We start from the raw sequence: 21,714 nt of genomic DNA on the forward strand, positions 1-21,714 counted from the left end.
TTAATGGTTGTGGTCACAGGTTTCACAAGTGCAAATAAGCCAACACCAAAAGTGTGCAGGTCACAACAAGCTGTCAAGTATTTCATTATAAATGTTAACCAGATAGGTCATCAGAGGGGTCAAATTAAAAGCTGAAAAGATAACTCAAGAGGATAAACACCAGTCAGAGAGAGTTTTCAAAACCTGGCAACCTATAGTGTGTTCTTATTACTTCTCATAAGCCATTATTTGCAACATTTTATAAAGCATGCCTTACTAGAAAGTGGTACCATGTGTGGTATATATAAAGTCCTCTTCAGTCCAGTCTATTTAGACAAAAAACTGTGTGACTTATTACTTTCAAAATAAAAGCAAATCACTTCATTATTTTAGATGATTTTAAAGCTGCACACATTCAGGGGGGTTGTACAGAACAACCAAACCATTATTCTATCGATGTTGGCTTATTCTGGCTGACTGGTTTGATTAATGAAATCTCGCTTAATCCTGCATGCTGTTAGAAGTATGCTAAAAATGCTTTTGATAACTGGTAGAATTTAAAATAAAGCCAATTTGTGTTTTCGTTGACTACAGATTATCTCTCAGTACCGTTAAATATGAAATAATAAGGCTGGCGCTCCTTATAAGCTCTAAAAATGGGTCAAAAAAAGATTGACTCTAGTTTTTAGTAAAAAGTCAGTTGGGAACTATACAATACACCCTCAGTGCCCCAGTAAGTATTTATGGCAACTGATTCTGAATGTATGTGGGCTGGACTTAAAGTAAGTTAATAAACTACATTGGCTATCTTGGGCTGCACAGACAATATTTATCGGTTTCGTTTCTGGGAGTATTTTGACAACGATATGAAAAATTTGAAATATCATCAAAACTTTAACTCCCAGAACCTTTGGCTTGTGATCCGATTTTACTTTGAAAATAACAACCGGAAGTTGTACCATTTATTCTACAGGATTTGACACTGGTGTGGAGACACGCTGATAGAGAGGAGCACAAACCCAAGTATAAGGGGGTTGAACCGAGGACGTGCGGTTTCTTGGAAAAGTGGCAACTGCGTGAGGAAGGCAAGTCTCGTGCTGGTCCTCAGCCTCTCTGGACTTTATTCAGCCACCGAGTCTGTCGCGGAACAAATCCGGATTCTAACCTGCTCTCAACTTCCTAACCATGAGGACAAACGTATGGATTTACCAAGCTGTGGTGTGTGTTGTGGTCACTATATTAAATACAGGTAAGAGCTGTGCCTGTGAGCTGCGGAATTATTGCATGCATGGGCAATGTCTGCTTGTAGTTCATTTTGATCTCAATACCAAAATATAATTTGATTCCTTATTTTCTGCACTTTGTCCATGCATCAAAATGAGAAACGCACATGAGAAAATGTCAAACATATATAGATTAAAAAGAAAAAAAGTTTGCAAAAATAGAGTTTGGCTGCCATTTGTCATTGTCGTACTTTGTTTGCCAGTCAGCACTTGTCTTTTTCAAATTTGCATGTTGTTCTTTCGGTGTCATATTTATTTTAATTATAGATAATACAGTTGAGTGACGTTGCTTGAACTTGATCACAAGCCCCGTCATGCACTGTTGATTCAACACGCCCTTTGATTAATTACGCCGGCTTGTCATTTACTGAGTATATCTCCAAACATGTAACAACAACAAAACTTTGAATGAAACAATTTGGCAGCTTATCAAACTGCTCCTCCTTTGATAAATCAATTGCTGCCTCTGAGCTCCCATTACTTCAATTCTCCAATTGGGTCTAATTTACAAATCGATCTAAAGTCCATTATCATCCATGCATTTAAACTGTTTAGTGCAATCATATTTGGTAATCAGAACGTTTCCTCCTCCAGATTAAGGACGACCATGCCAAAAAGCGTTTGGTTGAAGCACATCTTCTGATGTCACTGCTTTGTTCTTAAACGTTTAGTATCGGCTCTGCCCATTGCGCTAATAGGCGCTCAATGTCTTCGTGTGATATTGCGTCACAGCCCGGAGCGCACGCATGAAACGCGTCCGAAAGTGCCGCTCCTTTCGTGGAGCGCAGACTATCTGGTGGTGACTGATGCTGTCCCGGTGTACATCCGCCCCGTTGACATGTCTCTAGAAGTAAAGCACTGAATCCATAGTTGCCACCTCCAGGGGTGCCAACCCTGACCTCTGACCGCCGTTCAGTTTGGGGAAAGTAAATTGCGCGCCCCTGACTGTAGAGAGATAGAAAAGGGGGTGTGTGTGCATGGGGTGTGTGTAAGGGTGTGAGGGGTGGGAGGGGGGGGTTAACATCTGGCTGCTGAGCCAGTTCCACATTGTGCGCGTTCTGCAGCAGATGTAATGTCTGCTTAATTCCCAGACAGAGGCACACCTTTAACCTGCCACTTTCCTGTTGTTCATGTCATTGAGTTTTTCGTCAACGCTGCCTTGATATTTTTACATCATGACTAAAAATCGTATCCAGCTTTCTTTGCTCAAGGGCACCTAAGTGGAAGTTTTCTGAGTGTCGGTCATTCACCTCTCCCATCTACATTTTCCGAGCTAAACTGGAGACTCAAAACTCGTCCCTGTAAGCTATACGGCTGCCTCTTCTCATTAAATCTCGCCTCTCTCACTCTCGCCCATTGAGCACGTTTTTTATTATAATCTCCGACTTCTGCAAAATGTTTGGGATCTGGAGATAGCAGGAGTCCGACCGCGAGCAGAGGAAGAGACTAAGTGAAATCTAATTGAGCAGCCTGGCCAGACATCAGGGCTGTAACAACACTGTGATGAGTGCCAGATGTGGTCCAGTGGAGCCCAAACATTAATAACAAGTCCTCCCCAAAAAACCATTTTCAGCCACGAGGAGCCTCTAAACGCTACACAGTTTACAATATCCTAAGTACACACACAGCGCCTTGTGACGGATGTTGGCACAGGAGCACGTAGCTGTAACTCGGTAGCATGAGATTTTCCTCTGTGATTTATATCGCACTTGCCCCAAATTATAAACGGCAAACTATTGTAACTAAACACATAATGCATTTAACGATGCTGCTGTGGCCCGGAGAAGCAGCATTTACAGTAGAGCTGCGTTCTCCTGAAGGATGGGCTCTTGACTCTTTTTCCAATATAGGTAGAAGTGTATGATTTGTATCGCAGAGGATTTGGACTTAAAATATGGTTTTGTCCCGCTTTTGAACCCACGTGCATGTCTCTGCAGTGATATAATTCTCTTTTAATGTGCTTCTTCCCAAAGAAATGGCTCTCAACAAAGGCCTATAAGAGAAATGAAAAATAATTCATTGTGTTCTTTATCCGACTGTGACAGTTTCCCACTTCTCCACATACTGTAAGCTGTCTAGTACGTGTTTGATGCCAATAACTGAGACAAAATGTACACATAAAACTTAATTAGTGCGTGACATCAGAGCTCTCCTGGGAAGAGGGGATTTCTGGCCGCATCCTGTTTTATTGCCTATAAATTAAACGTCACCTTTGTTACTCAAAATTAATTAATTATGTCACATTACGTTAAACAGCAGGAGGCCTAATGAGACTTTCATATATCATGTTATTTTTGCCTCCATATCGATATTGCAACGGGATGACCGTTTCGCTAAATATTGACATGATAGGCAATTTTTCCGCTTTACTGTAATGCAGCCTTTAAAACCAGGAAAAGACAACACTTATGCCACATGAGGATAATTATTAAGATATCCAAATCTCAGACAATATTGTGTCTCATATCCCTATATCGATATTATATCAATATATTGCCCAGCCCTGATTTACCTTTTAAACTGTAGCATAACACGTGTTTTGAGATGTGTGGCTGTTTCTAAAAGCAGTTAAACGTGAGCTATGCTTTCATGGGTGTTAAATCTCCAAACGAGACACTGGAGCGCGTCAGCTCGTTGGATGGACATCATCCGGTTCTCTTGGGTGTCTTCACAGTTCATTCTGCAGCTGCCCCGGTTTGAAGCAGGAGTGCCTGGGAGCATTTGGAGCTGATTTTATTTTTTTTTTATCCTGGACGCGCTTCTTTCCTAATTTCCCCGACACGTGAACTAGTCCGCTACCTCGGGTTTGCCCAGCACAGCTGAAGCACCTTCTAAAGAAAAGGTTTTCACGGGTTTAGGAGTTGAACAATGATGTGTCAGTGTGATGCAGTGGCGGATGCTCATAACAAGCATGGGGGCTGTAAGCAAACTGTAGTTGAAGGACGCTTTCATGGACTCCCGGCCGCCCAGTGAAATATATATGACGGTGAAATCATTTCATCTTTGCTCCACTTCTTCCATGCCAAGACTCTGGAACCGGTGTTCATGCCTCCTGTTGTTCATATAGTCAAACCACCGTGAAGCAACTCAAGGAAATGCTCTCATTTTGACAAGTTCTTCTTCTCCTCCACCCCGGCGCCTTGACGGCAGGGAAATGTTTGGCCATGTCTCCCAGTGTTTGAGTAATGTTTGCTGCATTGACGCATGTAGATACACACAGTAAACAAGGGAGGAGAAGGAGTAAACTGTAAGGAAAATAATTAAGAAAAACTGGGCAGATCAATCAGAAAATACAAAGTACAATGGAGACGTGTGATAACTCACAACCTGTTCTCTGGGTGGAGTGAGAACTGGAGTCATGCCACCTTAAACCTTGTTTGTACTTGTCTATACGCAGACGGGCACACTCAAAGGTGCACGTGCTCAAGAAAAAAAGTCAAATATTTAGAGGGAGAAATGCCTTCTAATGTTGAATTATCCTGTAAACAATTTGATTTAGCGGGCAAAAAAGATCTTGTTTTTAAAAGCATCCTGAGAATATAAAAACGTACCTTTAGTGGTCCTCGGCTCACAGAGCTGGCCACTGGCTGTCTCACTCCTTGTAGCAGCACTTATGCAGCGTTCACACCATACGGGATGAAATGCTCGAGACGGGGTAGAAACCAAAGACGTCTTTTCACGACTGTAGATAGTTGTATCATTGACAATCTGGTCATATCAAGGATTAAATCAATTCCTTGACAGTAAATCACCACATGAATGAAAATTGGGTCATCGATTTTTGTTTGCCAGTTCCGTTCTAGTCAATTCCATTTACCGAGTTTCCCAGCCATGCTCACAACGTTGATGTTCATGTGAATGGAATTTATAAGAAGCAGTTACTCCCATATGAGATGGACCTGGCATTAGCAGGTCCTATCTCCTTCCAGCCGTGCAGCCAATCTAATAACTGCACCAGAACACACATTTAACATGTGTCCTTGTGTTCTTGCAGGATTTTGTAGGGCCCATCAGTCGTTACAGAAGTATGAAAAGAGTGAAAGTCACATGCTGGTTTGCACAGACTGCCCTCAGCCTCCTTTGGTAGGGAAAAGCCGATCGCAGGAACACTGCGCCCGCAAGTGCAAGAAGGTCAAGAAAAACTTCAACTGCAGGTCAGTTACTCTCTGTATTTCGCCAAAACGTGGCCGTTTTCCCTCCTCGCTCCTCCTCTCCTCTCGTGTTGACACAGTATTTACATATTTTTGTTGTTTATCGCCTGTTCATCTCTCAACTACTTCCCGCGTGTTTCTACAGGGCTTTCAACTTTCAACGGCACAACAGGAAATGCCACTTGCTTCCCTTTGACCGCTTCACCCACGGTGTGCAGAAGCAGGCCAACGTCAACTTTACCGTGTATGAAAAGAAAGGTAAACGTCGTCATATTTACACTCGAGGCCGAGCGTGTACGCGCTCGGGTGTTTTTTCTCATGAGAACATTCAGGTGCAGACTGATGTACACAGGCGGATTGTTTGCTGCTGATTGCAGGTTGTGCTTCTTGCGTCGGCTCCCCGTCGTTATAAGGTCTTTGGGTTTTTTTTCTTGTTGACACAATAAAAGCAGCCAACCCTTCCTTACCCCCCCCTGCTGTTTAGTCACGCCAGTGGGGAGAGTCGCACGCATAAACATGTAGCAGACTGAAGTGTAAACAACAAAATTCATTGTTTACAGTCGGTACGCAAAGGCTTTCTCCGGTGCAGGCTGTGGAATCTAGCACTTTAGAATTTACTGCAAAATTTACGGAAACCCCCCCCCCGGTGACATTTAATGAACTTCAGGGAGTTGTCTGTTTTGGGAATAACACACAAGCTGGGACGTACTAAAACACTCGCTGTAAAAAGGTCTAATTGACCATACATGGGGAAATATATATTCCAGGTGGTCAAGGCAGGGGATGCAAATCAACCTTTAATTGACTAAACGGTGTATAAACTGGTACACAGAAGACAACTTGTAGAAGTGAGAACATGAATGGATGCTTTCAAATGCTTTTTTTTTTTTTTTTTTATGCCTTTGCCCTTACTTAGATTATATAAGGGAGTGTATCGTCGGCACCAAGGACAACTACAGAGGGAGGAGGTCTTGGACGAAGTCAAACATCACTTGCCAAGCTTGGTCCGATAATAACATCAATGAACACACGTAAGTCCTCTCGTTTTTTTTTCACCAAGAAAGAGAACGAAAAAGCACATTTTTGTTGGGAATTGGGGCTACCCGTGAGAGGTCACAGACATGTTACCTAGAGGCTGCAATGCCTTGCTTGATGACAAGAAGTGGAAGGTGTTAATCATCCCCCCCCCTCCCCTCCCTTCAAAGTCTGCTTCTCTAATCTTGAGGCTTCCGCAACCTTCGTGGATGCTCCTTCTCTATTTCTCTGTGTCTGATATTGAACAGGCCTCTGCAGCTGATTTATAGATGCTCGGATCATCCCCTTGCACCTCAGGGGTTAAGGGAAGGCGGAGGCTCGGAGACGGGTGAACGTTTAGCCAGAAATAAGTCGGATTTCTTTCAACACATGCAGGGATGTCCACTCCATCGAGCTTGTTTTTCCACTGCGCTGCAGGCCATCAGGTGTGTCCCAAAGATGTTTTCCCTCGGCTACGAGCCAGGCGAGATCTGTGAATTTTTTGACGATGGTTCTGTGCCAGCATCTCGTTAGCGGGGCTTATTAGTCACAAGATATTTTAACTGCGGCAGGGAGGGGGTTTGGAGACACAGGGTAATAAGAGTTTGAAAAAGGGCAGAGTGAAAAGTAGACACAAAGGAGGCAGAATGAAAGAAACGCGGAGATTTATAGACTGAAGTCATGTTTTTGTCTGTTGTGCAGCTGAGCTCACAAAGCCACAGACGTTCTGAGAGAAATAAAAGTTCAGTGATCCCCCATAATTAAAACACACTACAGCGTTGATCCCTATGCGCTCCTTTACTCCTCCATTCCCTCTCCAGAAGCAGCTCTTCACATTAGGAATCCTTTGTCATTGTTTATTTGACACACGGTTCCAGTCCTCGTCCCAGATGGCAAATGTAACCTCGCCCCGGCTTGTCAGCAACCTTTAACTTTCACAGGGTCAAAGGGAGCTTTACTTAAGGGAGATTTAGTGCCACTGTGGGTTACCTAACATGGGACTGTCCTGCTGTTTGAGAATTACCACCGTAATGAACCACGCACCATTTGAGCTTCAGGTAACTATTATTTTCATGCTTGACCGGTCGCCGTGGGCCAGGGGTGATTTCTCAGGAGGTTCCCTTCCAGGAAAGGGACTTCCACCTGTTGTCTATATTTAGTTTTTGAACCAAGGCTCTGGAAAAAAAAAAAGTGTGAATTGATGCCCAGCCATGCATGGAGAGAGGAATGGAATGGAAAATTCCTGTTCATATTAATAACAATGGATAACATTGCAATCATTTTATTTATTCCCAGGGGGACTTTCTTTTATTTTTCTACACGTTTCCTCTGGGAGGGCAGTCAGAAAGCTCAGCTACAGAAACACACAGCTTCTTGCCGAGAGTTGGACGAACCACTCTCGTGTCTGTGGACGACGGTGAATGTGGCCACCAAAGGCCCGTTGGCTCAGTTTAGCAGAGAGACTGAAAACACAGCTGGCATTGCTCATCCGATGGTAACTTGGTGAATTAGAGAGCAGTAAGTAAGCAGATTTGTGCAAACCTTTGGACAGAGCCAGGCTAGCTGTTTCCAGTCTTTACACTGAGCTGAGCTAAGCTAGGCTAACCGTCTCCTGGCTGTAGCTTCATATTTAACAGACCGAAATGAGAGTGCTACTGACCTTCTGATCTGACACGAAGCAAGAAAGGGAATTAGTGACTTTCCCCAAATTTCTAATTGTTGTCAAATGTCTGCTGTCGTACGGACCCTGCTTCCAAAATCATTATCTATGTCTTAAAAACGCTTGCTTGCTCTAATCTCTAAACACTTTGTTCCTTTTAAAAGCTGTTGCATTGAAGCATGACTGCTTTTGTTCCAGCTGCATGAGACAATTTGCAGCAGTTACTTCGGGTCTAGATTTCATCTTTAGTGATATTCAAAATCTCGCCAAGTTTAGGCGGCCCGGGGAGCAGAGCATGTGTGTCTGTGCTCCGATGGGAACAGACTTTGGCAAGGAGATGAATAACTGGCTAACATCTGTTAGTGCAACATCATTATGGCTAACTTGCTCCCATGCAGTGGCTTTTACGGACTCTCACCAGGTGCAAACTGTTTTTTTCTTGTGAAGTGAGGGTCCTTGTAATCCCATTTATAAATTAAGAATACTGTATTATGATAGCAATATATTGTGTTTATGGGTTACACGCAACAGATGTGAGATTTGGCTCTCGGCAGACTGCTGCAACAAAGGGGAACAAGTGTTTTGTTGAAGTTACAAGCACACGCGAAATGCCGCTGTTGGACTTAACCCTGTCATATTTTTATTTAGCTGGGACTGTCGTCTGAAGCTTAGGACCTTCCTCTTCTTTCTCCCTTTTTTCTTTTGCATGCCTGAAATTTCTTGTAGTTCTGGGTTGAATGATGTTGTGCATTAGTGTAGAAGCCTTGCGTGAGCCCCAGGGCACGGAGGGGAGAGCAGAGCAGACTCCCCCGAGAAAAGAGTCATCGTCTGGGGTAGTGTGTTCAGACAAGCTGCTGAAGGGAGGGTGGATTGGTCTTTTTATTATTTTTTATTTCTCTACCTGCACATGATGTTTGTTTTTACATCATCAACTATCCACCAAGCTCTCGACTTTTTGCTCACTTTTTCCTTTTTAATTAAGTACTTTTCACCTTTCTCCTACGACCACAACTTTTCCTCCTGTCTTCCCTCTCTGTCTCTCTTGGTGGGAGGGGGAATGTGGTCGGCATGGATCAGGGGGTGCTGACATGCCAGCTTTTCATCATCCTGCCCTGACAGAAGACGAATTTCACACACTGTTCATTTAGTACGGGGGTCCCATGGCGCTCGTCATTGTTACATCCCATATGTTTGGACTAGCCAGGTTCTTTTACTTACAGTCGCTTGTTCAGACCGAGGTGAGGTCGCAGATGACAGAGAAGGATTAGGTTTAAACGTGTTACAAAGGCTGCCAGCAAAAGACCTGCTTGGGCTGCTCCAAGTGGTTCGTAGCATTGTTCTGTGCTGTTGGAGGTTACTGTGCTGTGACAGCGTCTGGCTGCTTCACACATGAGGGAGCTGGGATAAGGTAGAAATCGGTAAGGCGATCATGCAAAAGGTGCAAACCCGAAGAGATATTGATGACTCACTTTGCATGTGATTTAGGTGACTGGGTTACTTAAGGATTTGAAATACCAGCTGGCAACACTGTCGGCACTAGCATTTCTCAGAATGAACAGAATGTAAATGCCTTTTATTTGGTTTGTTCCCGAGAGCGCTTAGCAGGTAGGCACGGTGCTGTATACGCCACTGGAGCAGCCGAGTGTGCAAGTACTCCCTAAAAATGTATTTACACAGCTTACAGTATCGGTTCACACTTTTAATAATGTCTGCCTGCTCCCCTGTAGGTTTTCTCCCGATAGGTACCCAACGCAAGACCTGAGGGAGAACTTCTGTCGGAATCCCAACAACGATCCTGGTGGTCCGTGGTGCTACACCACAGACCCCAATGTACGAGCCGAGGAGTGTGGCATACCACAGTGTTCAGAGGGTAAGACAAACAAGCGTCACTTTGTTTCCTTGAAGTCGTACGTTTGGTTTGCTCTGATTACTAGAGGAAAGAATTCTCGATGAATGCTGTGTTCTTGTTGACAGAAGTCTGTATGACGTGCAATGGGGAAGATTACCGGGGCAAACTTGACCATACGGAGAGTGGCAAGGAGTGCCAGAGGTGGGACTCAACCAGGCCTAACAAACACCACTTCCAGCCCAAAAAGTAAGCCGCGAAGCTGATATAATCACGCGCTAACCTTTCCCGCGGACAATGCTGCACACACCCATGACAGATGCTTAGATAACTAACGCTAATACTCAGGAGAGGTAGACCTAACCGGTTGTTATGACTTGCTTCCATCCCTTCAAATGTTTTCTTTCCTCTCTCTCTCCTCTCTCAGGTATCGGCACAAAGATTTAAGGGACAACTACTGTCGTAACCTAGATAATCGTCTTCGTCCCTGGTGCTTCACCATGGACCCCACAACTCCGTGGGAGTATTGCAACATCACCGTGTGTGGTAAGGGTCTATGTGCTGTACAGACTCCTAGTCTGGGGCTTGGGTTTTGTGGACAAAGTCTTCAGAAGAGTAGCTTAAAACTAAATTATTGTTTTACTGATTATAATGCTCCAGCGACAGCCGTGGCCGCAGAGTCGGCTGCAGGGAGGTTCTTTAAATTTGGCACAAACATCCACCTGGATTAGATTTTGGTGGTCAAGGGTCACTGTGACCTCACGTAGGTCCCATTCTCGTGAACGACATTTCTCAGTAACGGTTTCAGGGTCTCTTGCTTGGGTTTTTGGACAGACAGACTCCGGTTCGGTACTGCCAGCTGTAGTGGTTTGAGGGCTCCGGGGGGGTTGTTGCATACAGGACTTTGGTGGTTGCGGTGAACAGAGCACGAAAGTTCCTTTTCTGCCCTCCCAGAGCATCATAAGGCTTTTTGTTTACCCGGCTAGGTGTTTCATGTGGTGCTTGGCTTCGAATCCTTTTACCTCAACAAGCAAGAGTAAATAGGTTGTTTGTACAGAGGAGGGCCTGACTTCAGAGAGTCAGACGTGCTTTGCTGAGACCACTCACAGATGACAAGGGCCACTAAAATGGAGTGTTACAATAGAGGCTCTTATACAGAGATGCAACACATGGCCATCAGAAGACCTAATAGTTGTTTTAGTGGTATGCAAATCAGGATGTATACAAAAATTGTACACAATAAAGGAAAAGTGGAGTGGAGGAACGATACAGATGCTGTCATACCGGACACTAAAGGTCACTGAATGGTTTGATTAGTACCCTTTGACAATGATGTGAATCATATATTGAGGCCAGACCTCAATCCAATCACACTGTTTTAGACAAAAGAAAAACTTAAAGGTTAATCGTAAAAAAAAGATCACTAACTGCACCCCTGTTTTTGATATGGTACTGTATGTAAAAACCTTTTAGACAAATATGTTGGAGAGATTAACAGCATAACCTCACTTGAGTCATATGACATTTGGCAGAGTTTGACAGAGTCGTAGTTTAGATAACTTTTGCCTTCATCTGTCAAAAGACAGAGGGAAAAGATAAAGAATGGATGCCAAAAAGAGGTTACACCATTGGAGAATTTATTAATATTATTTGTCTTTGAAAGCACAATGAAATATCCCCACATGCATAAACACGCGGCGCGTCTCTCTTTGTCTCTGTCAGACACATACACACATGTACTCTACAGTACATGTTAAGATTTACAGCGAGGGCGGGGATCTGCATTTGTCCAGATGTGCGCATCCCTCAATGCCTGCCCTCAGAAAGATAAAAACCACTGACCTGTACGACGCAGTGCACACAGACACTGGCATGCATTACATCAAGCCAAGGAATCTCTCTTTTCCATCCGCCTTCTCGTTTCTGCCTCAAAACATTCCCTTTCCTCCTCCGTTTCTCCCATCTCATTTGTCAAAGGCTAAAGAAACAGAGACAGAAATCCAGAGGGGAGAAGTTGCTCCCCATGCGCCGCTATCCCTGCACTGCTGAAAAGCAGAATTCCATCTGAAGATGTTTGGAATAGTTCTCGGGTGGATAAAGTTGCCCCGGCCAGACCGGGTTGGATGTGATATCTTTGGTTGGGCTGCAATAAACAGGAACAGAATTGTTATGTTTATGTTTAGGCGAAGATGTATTCCTTAGTATCATAAGGGTCCGGGTTTTTATTAAAACAACCTGTGACATTGTGTGCCGTCAGCAGGTTAAATAACTGCATATTATTGTGGATGTCCCTACGTGCAAGAATGTGGTGCACCGGTGTTATGAATACACAGAAAGTTTCCTATCGCAGTTGAGGGCAAAGGGGGGGGGGGTGCTACTGTTTTTGATCATCTTTCTCCAGGTTAAACATCACACATTCTTCTGGGGATTAATGTCTCCCTCCTTCCCTCCCTCCTAAATCTCATTCACTTTAGCGAACGTCTTTCTCGTGCCAATACTCACGATTACAATTTCTACGTCTTTTTCTTTCTTTTGCTAGATTCCGACTCGTGTGAGGGCGCAGATGTCAATGTAACAACATCCTGTGTCCAGGGAAAGGGCACGGATTACCGAGGCATAATGAACGTCACTCCAGAGGGTGTGACATGTCAGCGATGGGACTCCCAGTCGCCCCATAACCACTCCTTTCTTCCTCAGAACTTCAAATGGAAGTGAGTAAAGTGTGTCTCGTGGCCCCTGGCAGCTTGCATTCAATTATCCCTGCTGTGTCAAGGAGGTTTATTTGTTCATTTTGTGCATTTGACTGTTGAAATGCCAAAAAGTAATGCGCATGAAACGTAAAATGATAGCTTTGCTGTAAAAAAAATACATCAGCACCATCATTTAAATTGTAGTTTGTGTATGTGTTATAGAGACCTCAGAGAGAACTACTGCCGTAACCCTGACGGTGCAGATTACCCATGGTGCTTCACTACAGACCCTAATCAAAGGATAGCCAACTGCACCCACATCCCCAGGTGTGATGCTGAGGCCACACAAAAAATAGGTAAATTGCTGTACAATTTCAATTTTAAAGGAACACTTCAACATCTGGGGAAATCTTTTTATTTCCATTTTTGTCCTGACAATATATAACGTGTTCATTAATGAGCTTCAGAGGTGCTGGTTGACAGATTACGTTACCTTTTAGGCAGAACTGGGCTAGCTGTTACCCCCTGTTCCCGGTCTTCATGCTAAGCTAAGCTAACTGGTGGCTGTAGCAACATATTTCCCATACAGATATAAGAGTGGTAATGATTTTTTTCATCTAATTTCCCCAAACGTTAAACTATTCATATAAGATGATATCGAAAGAATAGCAAATATCTAGTCTAATGATCTTATACATCAATATTATTATATCGAATAATATGATTGACACATAGAACAACAAATGCTTCTAAAGCCGTATCATGTTTTTGCAAAGTGGAGTTACACAGACTCTTGCTCCCATAGGACTGGGCCACTTGGCAGCGTGCTGCCCAATTAGTTCCATTTCATGGCAGAACAAACACGCCCAACTTTGGCAATAGTGTTCTCTGTCCTTTCCCATGTTTCTCTGCTTTACATTTACAGAAAGATGGCCACACATGTTAAACTTCAGCTCGTCTTTGAGTTACCAAAGCCCCTCTTTTGATTCTGCTAAAGGACACAGTGAGGTTTAAAGATTTCTAAAACAGCGGCTATTGACATTAAATTCATCGAAACCACAAAGAGAAGTAAAAAAATCTGAACTTAATTATGTTATGTTTGCATCAATGAGAAAGTCAGCCACCACCCAAATCATATATGTAGTTCTTTGGGTATTGCTCACTCACTGATTGCATTTAAGTGTTTGAGAAACTGCTGGGCTGAGTAATCCAATGCTCTCCTGGGAATATTTAACAAGATGGTCTGAAACAATAATATCTGTTTCTTCCTCCAGAGTGTTTTGAAGACAACGGAGAGACATATCGGGGCACTTTATCCGTAACTCGATCCGGTATTCCCTGTGCAGACTGGTCACATCACATTAACAGGTAACACAGTTGTTTATTCTGCTTTAGTAAATGTGTTGTTTTGCTCCTTCTTCTAACTCCCAGCTGTAGTGGGGGAAACATTGGAGATGTTTCCTAGAGAGGCTGGTATTCCTTTCAGCTCACTTGATGAGTATTTGTTGATGACGAAAAATCACTCTCGTATGAATGAAGCTCAGCAGTGAAAACAAACGGCAAGAGGAAATCAGGGGTTCCTCAGGGGTCAACACCGGGCCCAATTATTATTCATCTAACTGACGAGAGGAAACCCTGGGGTGCTCTCCAAGTGACCCATCCTGACGGAAAGGTTGCCCACTCCGGTGTGTTGTTGCTTCATGCTTAAGTCAGGGCTGTTGGAATTACTTAATTTACAGGAATTTTAAAAGCCAAAACGGCACAGACAGATGGACATGTTCCAGAGGCGACCCCTGACCCCAGGAAGTGCTTTCTGAGGAAAGTAGATCAAAGCCAATCAGCTCCCTCACATAGACTGCAGCCAGCGAGTCTGCCCCGCTCAAGGTCAAGGGTCGTCCCAGGAAAAACTGCTGAGAAGCCACAGCTTGTTTAACAATCTCCTGGGAAGTAGAATTATCTTCACCTCCTGACAAATTGTCGCCCATCGCTTAGTATTATTGCTGCGTGCGTGTGTCCAAATTCTTACGGAGTAATTACTTTTTAGTGATATGTTGGGATTCCTGAGAAGATTACGCTTAATTCTCTCAGAGCCAAGTGGGACGTCGCAAAGAGACTCGCAATTAAATGTGAATTCCTACAAATCGGGAGCACGACCGAATGAATCGTTCCGTAGAGGACGCGGCTCCTGCTGGTCTGAGCCCTGCCGAATGCTTAGAGTGCATACTTTCATACTCCCATGTGTACCCTTCACAAAACTCTGCGTCTCCTTCTACGGGCTCTGTGGCGCAAATGCAGAGGATTCATTGCACTCTATGAAAGAGTCAAACTTTCCTGGCATAACATGGTTACCAACAGTGTGAATGTACTGTATGTGTACGATGGTGTGTGTGTGTGTGTGTGTGTGTGTGCTACTCCATGCATGCTTGTGCTCATGTGTTTTTAGAGTGCGAGAGTGCGTATGAGTCTTCATGAGGCCCAGTGTTAGTTCTGATACACTGTGTGCGTAATAACAAATGGAATATGAGAATCTGTTATTTGTTTGTTTTACAGTGGGGATTCTCACTCTACAGAGTCCCATGTAGGGCTGGAGAAGAACTACTGCCGGAACCCGGACCGGGACAAACATGGCCCCTGGTGTTACACCAATCCAAATAACCGTTTGGCCTGGGACTACTGCAAAATGAAGCACTGTGAGTGACATAATTAACCCAGTCGCTTCTAAAGTCTGTCTCTGTAACAGTAGATACATCTGTGTTATGTCAGACACCTAATAGAGTTTGATATGATTCACTTTCTCACCAAGAGTTGGATAAGAAAATCAATACCAATCTCATGTCTGTGTTACATTCGAACGGAGCAAGGCTAGCTGTTTCCCCCCTGTTTCCAGTCACTGTGCTAAGCTAAGCTAAAAAAATGGTCGCGTCGTTGACTTGTGCAAAAAGAGTGCTGCCTTTTGAATTTAGAGCTAGAAGCTTGACGTCAAAGTGAAAAGGCAGGTTAATGATAAAGTGGAAGTATTGGTACAAGTGCATTTGGAAATTCCCAAAACTAGCACTATCCATTCATTTAAAAGCATCACTTTGCTCGGGATATACTTGTTATTAAAATATGTATGCACATGACGGCTACCACGTGTCCTGCGTGCCGTCTCTTGCGTGCATCCTCAGAAATTACGACCACTTGTGTGCAACATGCCATGAAGCTCATGAGCAATGGGGGAAGTATATTAAGATGTGAGGTAAGGTCAGCAGCAGACTCTGAACCTACGACGACCACAATGGCAGAAGGTTTGAGGCTAAAGCCTGTCAAAAAACGAGTATCTCATGAGCCTTTCAGACTGTATTTCTGAAAGAGTGTTAATTGGCATTTGATATATGGAAGATGACGGTGTTGTTATATGGGTGCACTGCAATGAAGGGGGTTTCCACACAAGTGGTTCAGTTTTGCAGCCTTTCTTGTCTTTTTCTACAGCTTGGCTGGTGGTTTACACAATCTGTTAGCCATGGTTTTGTTCAAATTGGCAGTGAATACACGTTGCACAGACATCAAACAGATGCAGGTCTCTGCTGCAATCCTTTTTATTGGAGAAAACATGCACTCAAGCGGCCGGACACAACATTTTCTTGGCCTGGTTTCAATATGGCCTCATCGAAGAGCCTCTTGGCTGCGGAATCATTTCCATAATGTGAAACATATCTTCCATGAAGTTGTTGAGGTTCTTGAGCAAATTCCTTTTGCTGCCGTCGCTGACCGTTACAGCCTCCGACAACGATTCAGAGATAAGTCTTTGTAAAGTAAAGAAGGGTGTCTTTTTCAATGAGGTTTCATGCTTTTTGTGTCAATATGTGGTCAGTGGTCTGAATTATTTCCCGCTGCTGTGGGGGTCTCTCCTTACTGTTGTGCTTTTCTTTACCTCTATCAGGTGAATCAGCTACAGCGGCTCCTCAACCGAACAGTGAGTATCGCTTTGGCTTATCTGGCTTTTCCCCCGTCTAGTCCTCTTCCTCTTCCTCGTATCTCTAATCTCGTCCCTTTTCCTTTTTACTCTTTATATCAAATCCGTCTGTGTCATGTGCCTGACTAAACAAATCCTATTTTATGGTTTCCCTTTTTGAAGTTTTAAAAAACATTTTCCGATTTTTGAAATGTAAATGATACAGCCATCTAACGTGCAGCATAAAACATGTCTTCTCTTTTAGCTTTAACTGGGCCCAAGATATCCTGCTTTGTGCATATAAACACCAGAATTGTAGGAGGACACCAAGTGCGAGGCACAGATGGCAGCTGGGTCGTCAGCATCCAAAGAGAGTAAGTCATTTTACATCTGTGTGTTTTTACAAAATGTATCAATCCGTTTATCATTTGTAATGGCGAAAATATTCTTCTTAAATCTTTCTCAGGAAGGTTCATTTGTGCGGGGGCTCGTTGATCAGAGAGGATTGGATTTTGACAGACCAACAGTGCTTCACCTCCTGGTAATACTCCACCTTTTCATCTGTGTCTGACAAGCTTTAACCAAGTCCGTCTCTCGAAGTCGTCTTTTCTTGCTGCCTTCTTTTTAATATAGTTTGAAGCGTAGATGCAGGATGACAGTTGCTCCCAGACAGGCTGGATCTGAGATATGGAACGCAATGGTTTGGTCTGCAGATCTGTTTAACTCCTGCAGTTGTCTATGTCGGAGCCAATCATGTACATCTAGTATCTCTTCATCTGAAGTAGTGGCTTTAAAGAAAATGTCCCTATCTCTGTAGCTATGTACAGTTCTGTACGTATAGCATGTGGTGTACAGCAGTAGCTTTCAGCTGATCGAGGCCCGTGTGTGTCGTGGAAAAACATGGTCTGCTTTGAAACTCTGGTTTTTGTCTTGATTATATTAGTCATGTTGTCGCGTTTTGCAAAAATTAACATTAGAAGTAATTTTTTCTGTAAAGCAGTCATTCCCAAAGTCTGGCTTGGGACCCACAGGTGGGTAGCAGAGATTTTATTAGGGTTGCCGAATAAATTGCCGAATTTCTTCCTTTTAGTCTTTTAGTCACCATTTATATCTGCAGTACATCTTTAAGCCACACGAGGGAGCCTGAAATGGCTGCTTTACCTATTCAAGATGATATAAAATGATGTGGAAATGGCTCTTTGAGTCACAATGCCGTAGGTTTACAACTTACATCCTGGTCCTTGTGGTCATCAGTGTTCCAGATCTGAAGGATTACAGTGTGCAGGTTGGTCTGCGCCACCTCAATGAATCCTCAAGCCACCCGAGACTACGCATCTCTCGCCTGATCTGTGGCCCGGAAGGATCCAACCTGGTTATGCTGAAACTAGAAGAGTAAGTCCTCAACAACTCACGGCTTCCACTAATTTAAGATCCTAAAGTTTGAGCACAACTGAACAATTTCATCTATTTGTATCATAATTTTACTGAATAGATTGTTATTGATCTAAAAACAAAATGACATAACTTATTTGCCAGACATGCCTCTTATTTGTGTGCATACGTTGCGTTTTTATTCTGACCGTGATTTATGACTATTGCTGTGTTTGTTCTAGTCCCGCCCCCGTGTCTGAAGGTGCCTCCACTATTCATCTCCCAGTGAAAGAGTGTCACATCACCGAGGGCACCAACTGCACCATGTATGGATGGGGGGAAACCAAAAGTACTGCCTTCTTTCCAACCATATTCCATGCCACGTTGCATTTTAACCGTCGTTCAAACAAAGCGAATGCCATTTCATAACATTTAACAATTACGCTGCATGTCTTTCTCTGTTCAGACACCGGATACGATGAGGCACTGAACGCTTTGACCATGCCCATGGTCAACAACGACATGTGCTCACAAATCAAAGGGGACGCCGGGGAAAGCAGAATATGTGCCGGCGGCAAGAGAGGAGAGGGCGTGTGTGATGTAAGAACAGAAACAACCAGATTGCAAGAAAAGTACTTTTTTTTTTTTAAATGGTCATCTCAGTTTATTAACATGGCAACGTCTAGATAGCTGAATCGAACATATACACAATGCTGTATAGTGTCCTCGTTAGCGTGCTGTCTCTCTGAAGTGTCGTCCTCTTCCCGTTTCTCGCAGAAAGACAACGGCGGTCCGTTGGTTTGCCAGGAGCACGAGCGCAAAGTCATCGTCGGCGTGAGCATCCAAAGGACAAAATGTGCCTCGTCACAGCCTGCGCTTTTTGTTAACGTCGCCTTCTACTCTGAGTGGATATACAAGGTGTTCAAACTTTACCCCAGCCTGGAGAGGAACTGATGGCGCGGTGTGAAAATCAACCCCCCGTGCACGACTTCACCGCAGCCTGTGAGAGGAGGAGGGGCGGCTTTGGGCCAATAAGCTCCAAGGCGTCTCCAGCATGGACCACGGGGGAGAAACGAGGAGGGGAACACCTTATGGAAAAGTGGTCATTTCGGGATTTAATGGCTGAATTTGTCATTTTACGGAGATGACAGATTAGTGAGTGAAGACCGGATGAAGGAAATGGAATTTCATCCGTTCTTCCACTTCCAAGACATCCCGGTTGTTAGCATTAATATCCTTTCTTACAACCAAAGCCTCGAGCACATGGACGACATACTAATTGTACTTTAACATAATCCGATTTTCTGAAGCGACCCAAACAAAGACAATGAGAATGACACGCGTGACTTAATATTATCTACCTGGAATTTACTTGAATATGGACAGAAGACCCGTTATCTGGAGGTTACCACATGAAGTACCCTCCTGTGACGGGGACTTCTTGTTTTCTTATGTGTTAAGCTGGACTGCAAACCATATCTTAATACTTCCAACACAAATGAGTGGTGGAGGATTGTTGTGTTCCTTAATAATATCACAGAAAAAATATTTGGTTTCTGAAATAATCCAACAAAATACTATGGTAATACCAAAAGGGAGAACAATATAAGCATGAAAATAATATTATAAGTTAGGTAGTACAGTAAAAGTCCCAAAGAAAAAAAGCCTCCAAGTCCAGCAAAGGTTAACGTCTGGCTTGAGGTATCCCAGTAGTTAAGTATGTAAAATACACTATTGCTGCTTGAAAAGCTTACTGCAGCAGCACTTGGCAAACCATGCAGCGCTAATTGTGTGCAGTAGCTGGACTACCTTTCCCCCCCCCCCAGTTAGCTGTCACTGTTAGATTCCCTGTGAGAGGGTCTATGAAGGACTGAGCGAACTGCTCCAAAATCGTGCGCTGATATTTGTAGCATGAGAGAGCGAAGAGCCATGCCAAATAAAACATGGCTCTTTGGTCTCCGGTTTGGAGGGAACTTTGGCCCCTGGTGGGCTGTGTGTGGTAGGATATCTTATATTTTGTCGTTGTTGTTGTACATAGGCGCAGATTTACTGTTTTTCTGCTGTGCTGTAAGATATTATAGGTCTTATAGATCTGGAATATGATTGGTTCACTGAGTAATGTCAGATTGGCTTCTTCTTGCCTTTGATTGTGTTTGATATTTAAAGAGACTGGTAGCTTGTAAGTAGTATTTAGGTATATTTATTTTTCTAAGCAGAGGTCATCTTTTGAAATGAATCCAGATTTTGGTGTGATGTTGAGATATTAGTTTCTTTGTTCTGAGAGTAATTCTGACCCCCAGACTAACGGGGGCATTGTTGACTCACAGGTAGAAGCCACACAAACATGACATGACTTGCTCGGTTACATTGTGTGCTTCATTTGGTTAAAGATTTTAATTCATTGGTGCTTGTTGGCTAAATTTGTATTGTTCTGCCCAGAGTTTAACATGCATTTACTGTGCATTATATACACGGTGCGCAATGCGTATCGCACAATGTTGTAGTTCCACGTTTAATGCACAAATGATTATAGGCATTAGATGTAGAAAATAAATTGAAATGCAAGTTTTATACAAAACAAAAAACGCAAAGATCTTACATGAAGTTTCTTGCAATTAGCATCGTCAAAATAAAGCCGATTTAAGTGAATAAATGCAGGTGATAGCAGAGGAGTACATTATAACTTTCTTAATATTAATACGTGGGATGTTTAGTTAGTGAGACAAAAAAAAATGTCTCCGTCAATGACCGTTTCTGATTGGCCCGTAGTCCTTTATTCCCTTTAATTAAACCCAAATGACCCTATGATTGCCAGCTCAGTTAGTATTAAAAGCAGTGTATTTTACTCACGTTTGTGTGGCTCCTACACAAAACAACAATGTATATTATTGTCAGCTCTAAGATGAATGTTCTGAATATCACATGGAAAACGTTACACAGCAATAAAGGAACACATATTAATATTAGGGGCTTTCCCATCAGCCTTTGAGTCATTTGCCGTTGTTGGTTTCAAAGACCATAACTGTATACAATTAAATTATAACTCTGGCCTTAATCATCTTGCACAGGTTGAAACCAAGGGGAAAGCCCATCAAGTACCAGTTCAAACGAAGACCGTTTGATTAAAGGCAACGGACTAAGATAAGTGAAACCAAATGTATGTTCTTGGTCAATGCGACGGATCTTATAATTGTATTGTAAATTGATTGTCAGGCGTTGTAACTGTTATTTAATTTACCTTAATGTAAATAGCCCAGTGCATTCTGTAAATTACACTTTGTAATTTTTGTAAATGATATACTTAACTATTTTTACTCCATGATCATTCTGTTCATATGTTTGTATACTGTAAACTTTAAATATAACAGCTGCTATTTTGTGTTAGTGAGTTGTTTTATATATCGATGACCGTTTCTGAATTTTCTAGCATTTTGTATTATTACTATTTTAATAAATGACTTGACATTACTCTCCGCTTTATTCTGTACCCTTCTCGGCTTTCTCCCGTGTGCAATACGTTGAAAGGAATATGCCAGAAGCGCACACTTACTGTTTTGGCAGTTTACTCTCTCTATCCCTCAGAGCAGCAAATTCTAGCACATGATAAATATTCCAAAGTGTCTGAAAGCAACAAGGGTCATCAATACAGCCACTGAAGGAGATGAATGATAACGTGTCGGAAGGAACGTTGAGATTACACATTTGGACGCCCCATACTTCAGTGAGATACAAATGAACTTTTGGATAAGCTTTTCAGCGGCTCTGTAACTTTGAGTTGCTCAATGT

At 43.1% G+C, this 21,714-nt stretch overlaps 1 protein-coding gene across 3 annotated transcripts; it reads left to right on the forward strand.

The window, feature by feature from the left end:
* The first annotated feature begins 1,000 nt into the window (after positions 1 to 1,000).
* Positions 1,001 to 21,390, forward strand: LOC306713794 (hepatocyte growth factor-like). 3 transcript variants are annotated; one of them, XM_079183623.1, is made up of 18 exons: positions 1,001 to 1,228; positions 5,257 to 5,416; positions 5,559 to 5,671; positions 6,330 to 6,444; positions 9,815 to 9,957; positions 10,062 to 10,182; positions 10,361 to 10,479; positions 12,473 to 12,644; positions 12,828 to 12,979; positions 13,898 to 13,991; positions 15,174 to 15,313; positions 16,546 to 16,578; positions 16,823 to 16,931; positions 17,024 to 17,098; positions 17,812 to 17,949; positions 18,171 to 18,277; positions 18,395 to 18,528; positions 18,706 to 21,390. In XM_079183623.1, exons 1-18 carry the CDS (start codon positions 1,165 to 1,167, stop codon positions 18,880 to 18,882), a joined length of 2,166 nt encoding a protein of 721 aa, XP_079039749.1. In that variant the 5' UTR covers positions 1,001 to 1,164; the 3' UTR covers positions 18,883 to 21,390. The 3 variants fall into 3 exon arrangements, with proteins under 3 accessions (XP_079039749.1, XP_079039750.1, XP_079039751.1); XM_079183624.1 differs by having other exon boundaries at positions 12,846 to 12,979; XM_079183625.1 differs by having other exon boundaries at positions 18,395 to 18,560; positions 18,706 to 18,892.
* Positions 21,391 to 21,714: the final 324 nt, after the last annotated feature.

This window comes from Pholis gunnellus (genome assembly GCF_910591455.1).
Source record: "Pholis gunnellus genome assembly, chromosome: 22".
NCBI lineage: Eukaryota > Metazoa > Chordata > Actinopteri > Perciformes > Pholidae > Pholis > Pholis gunnellus.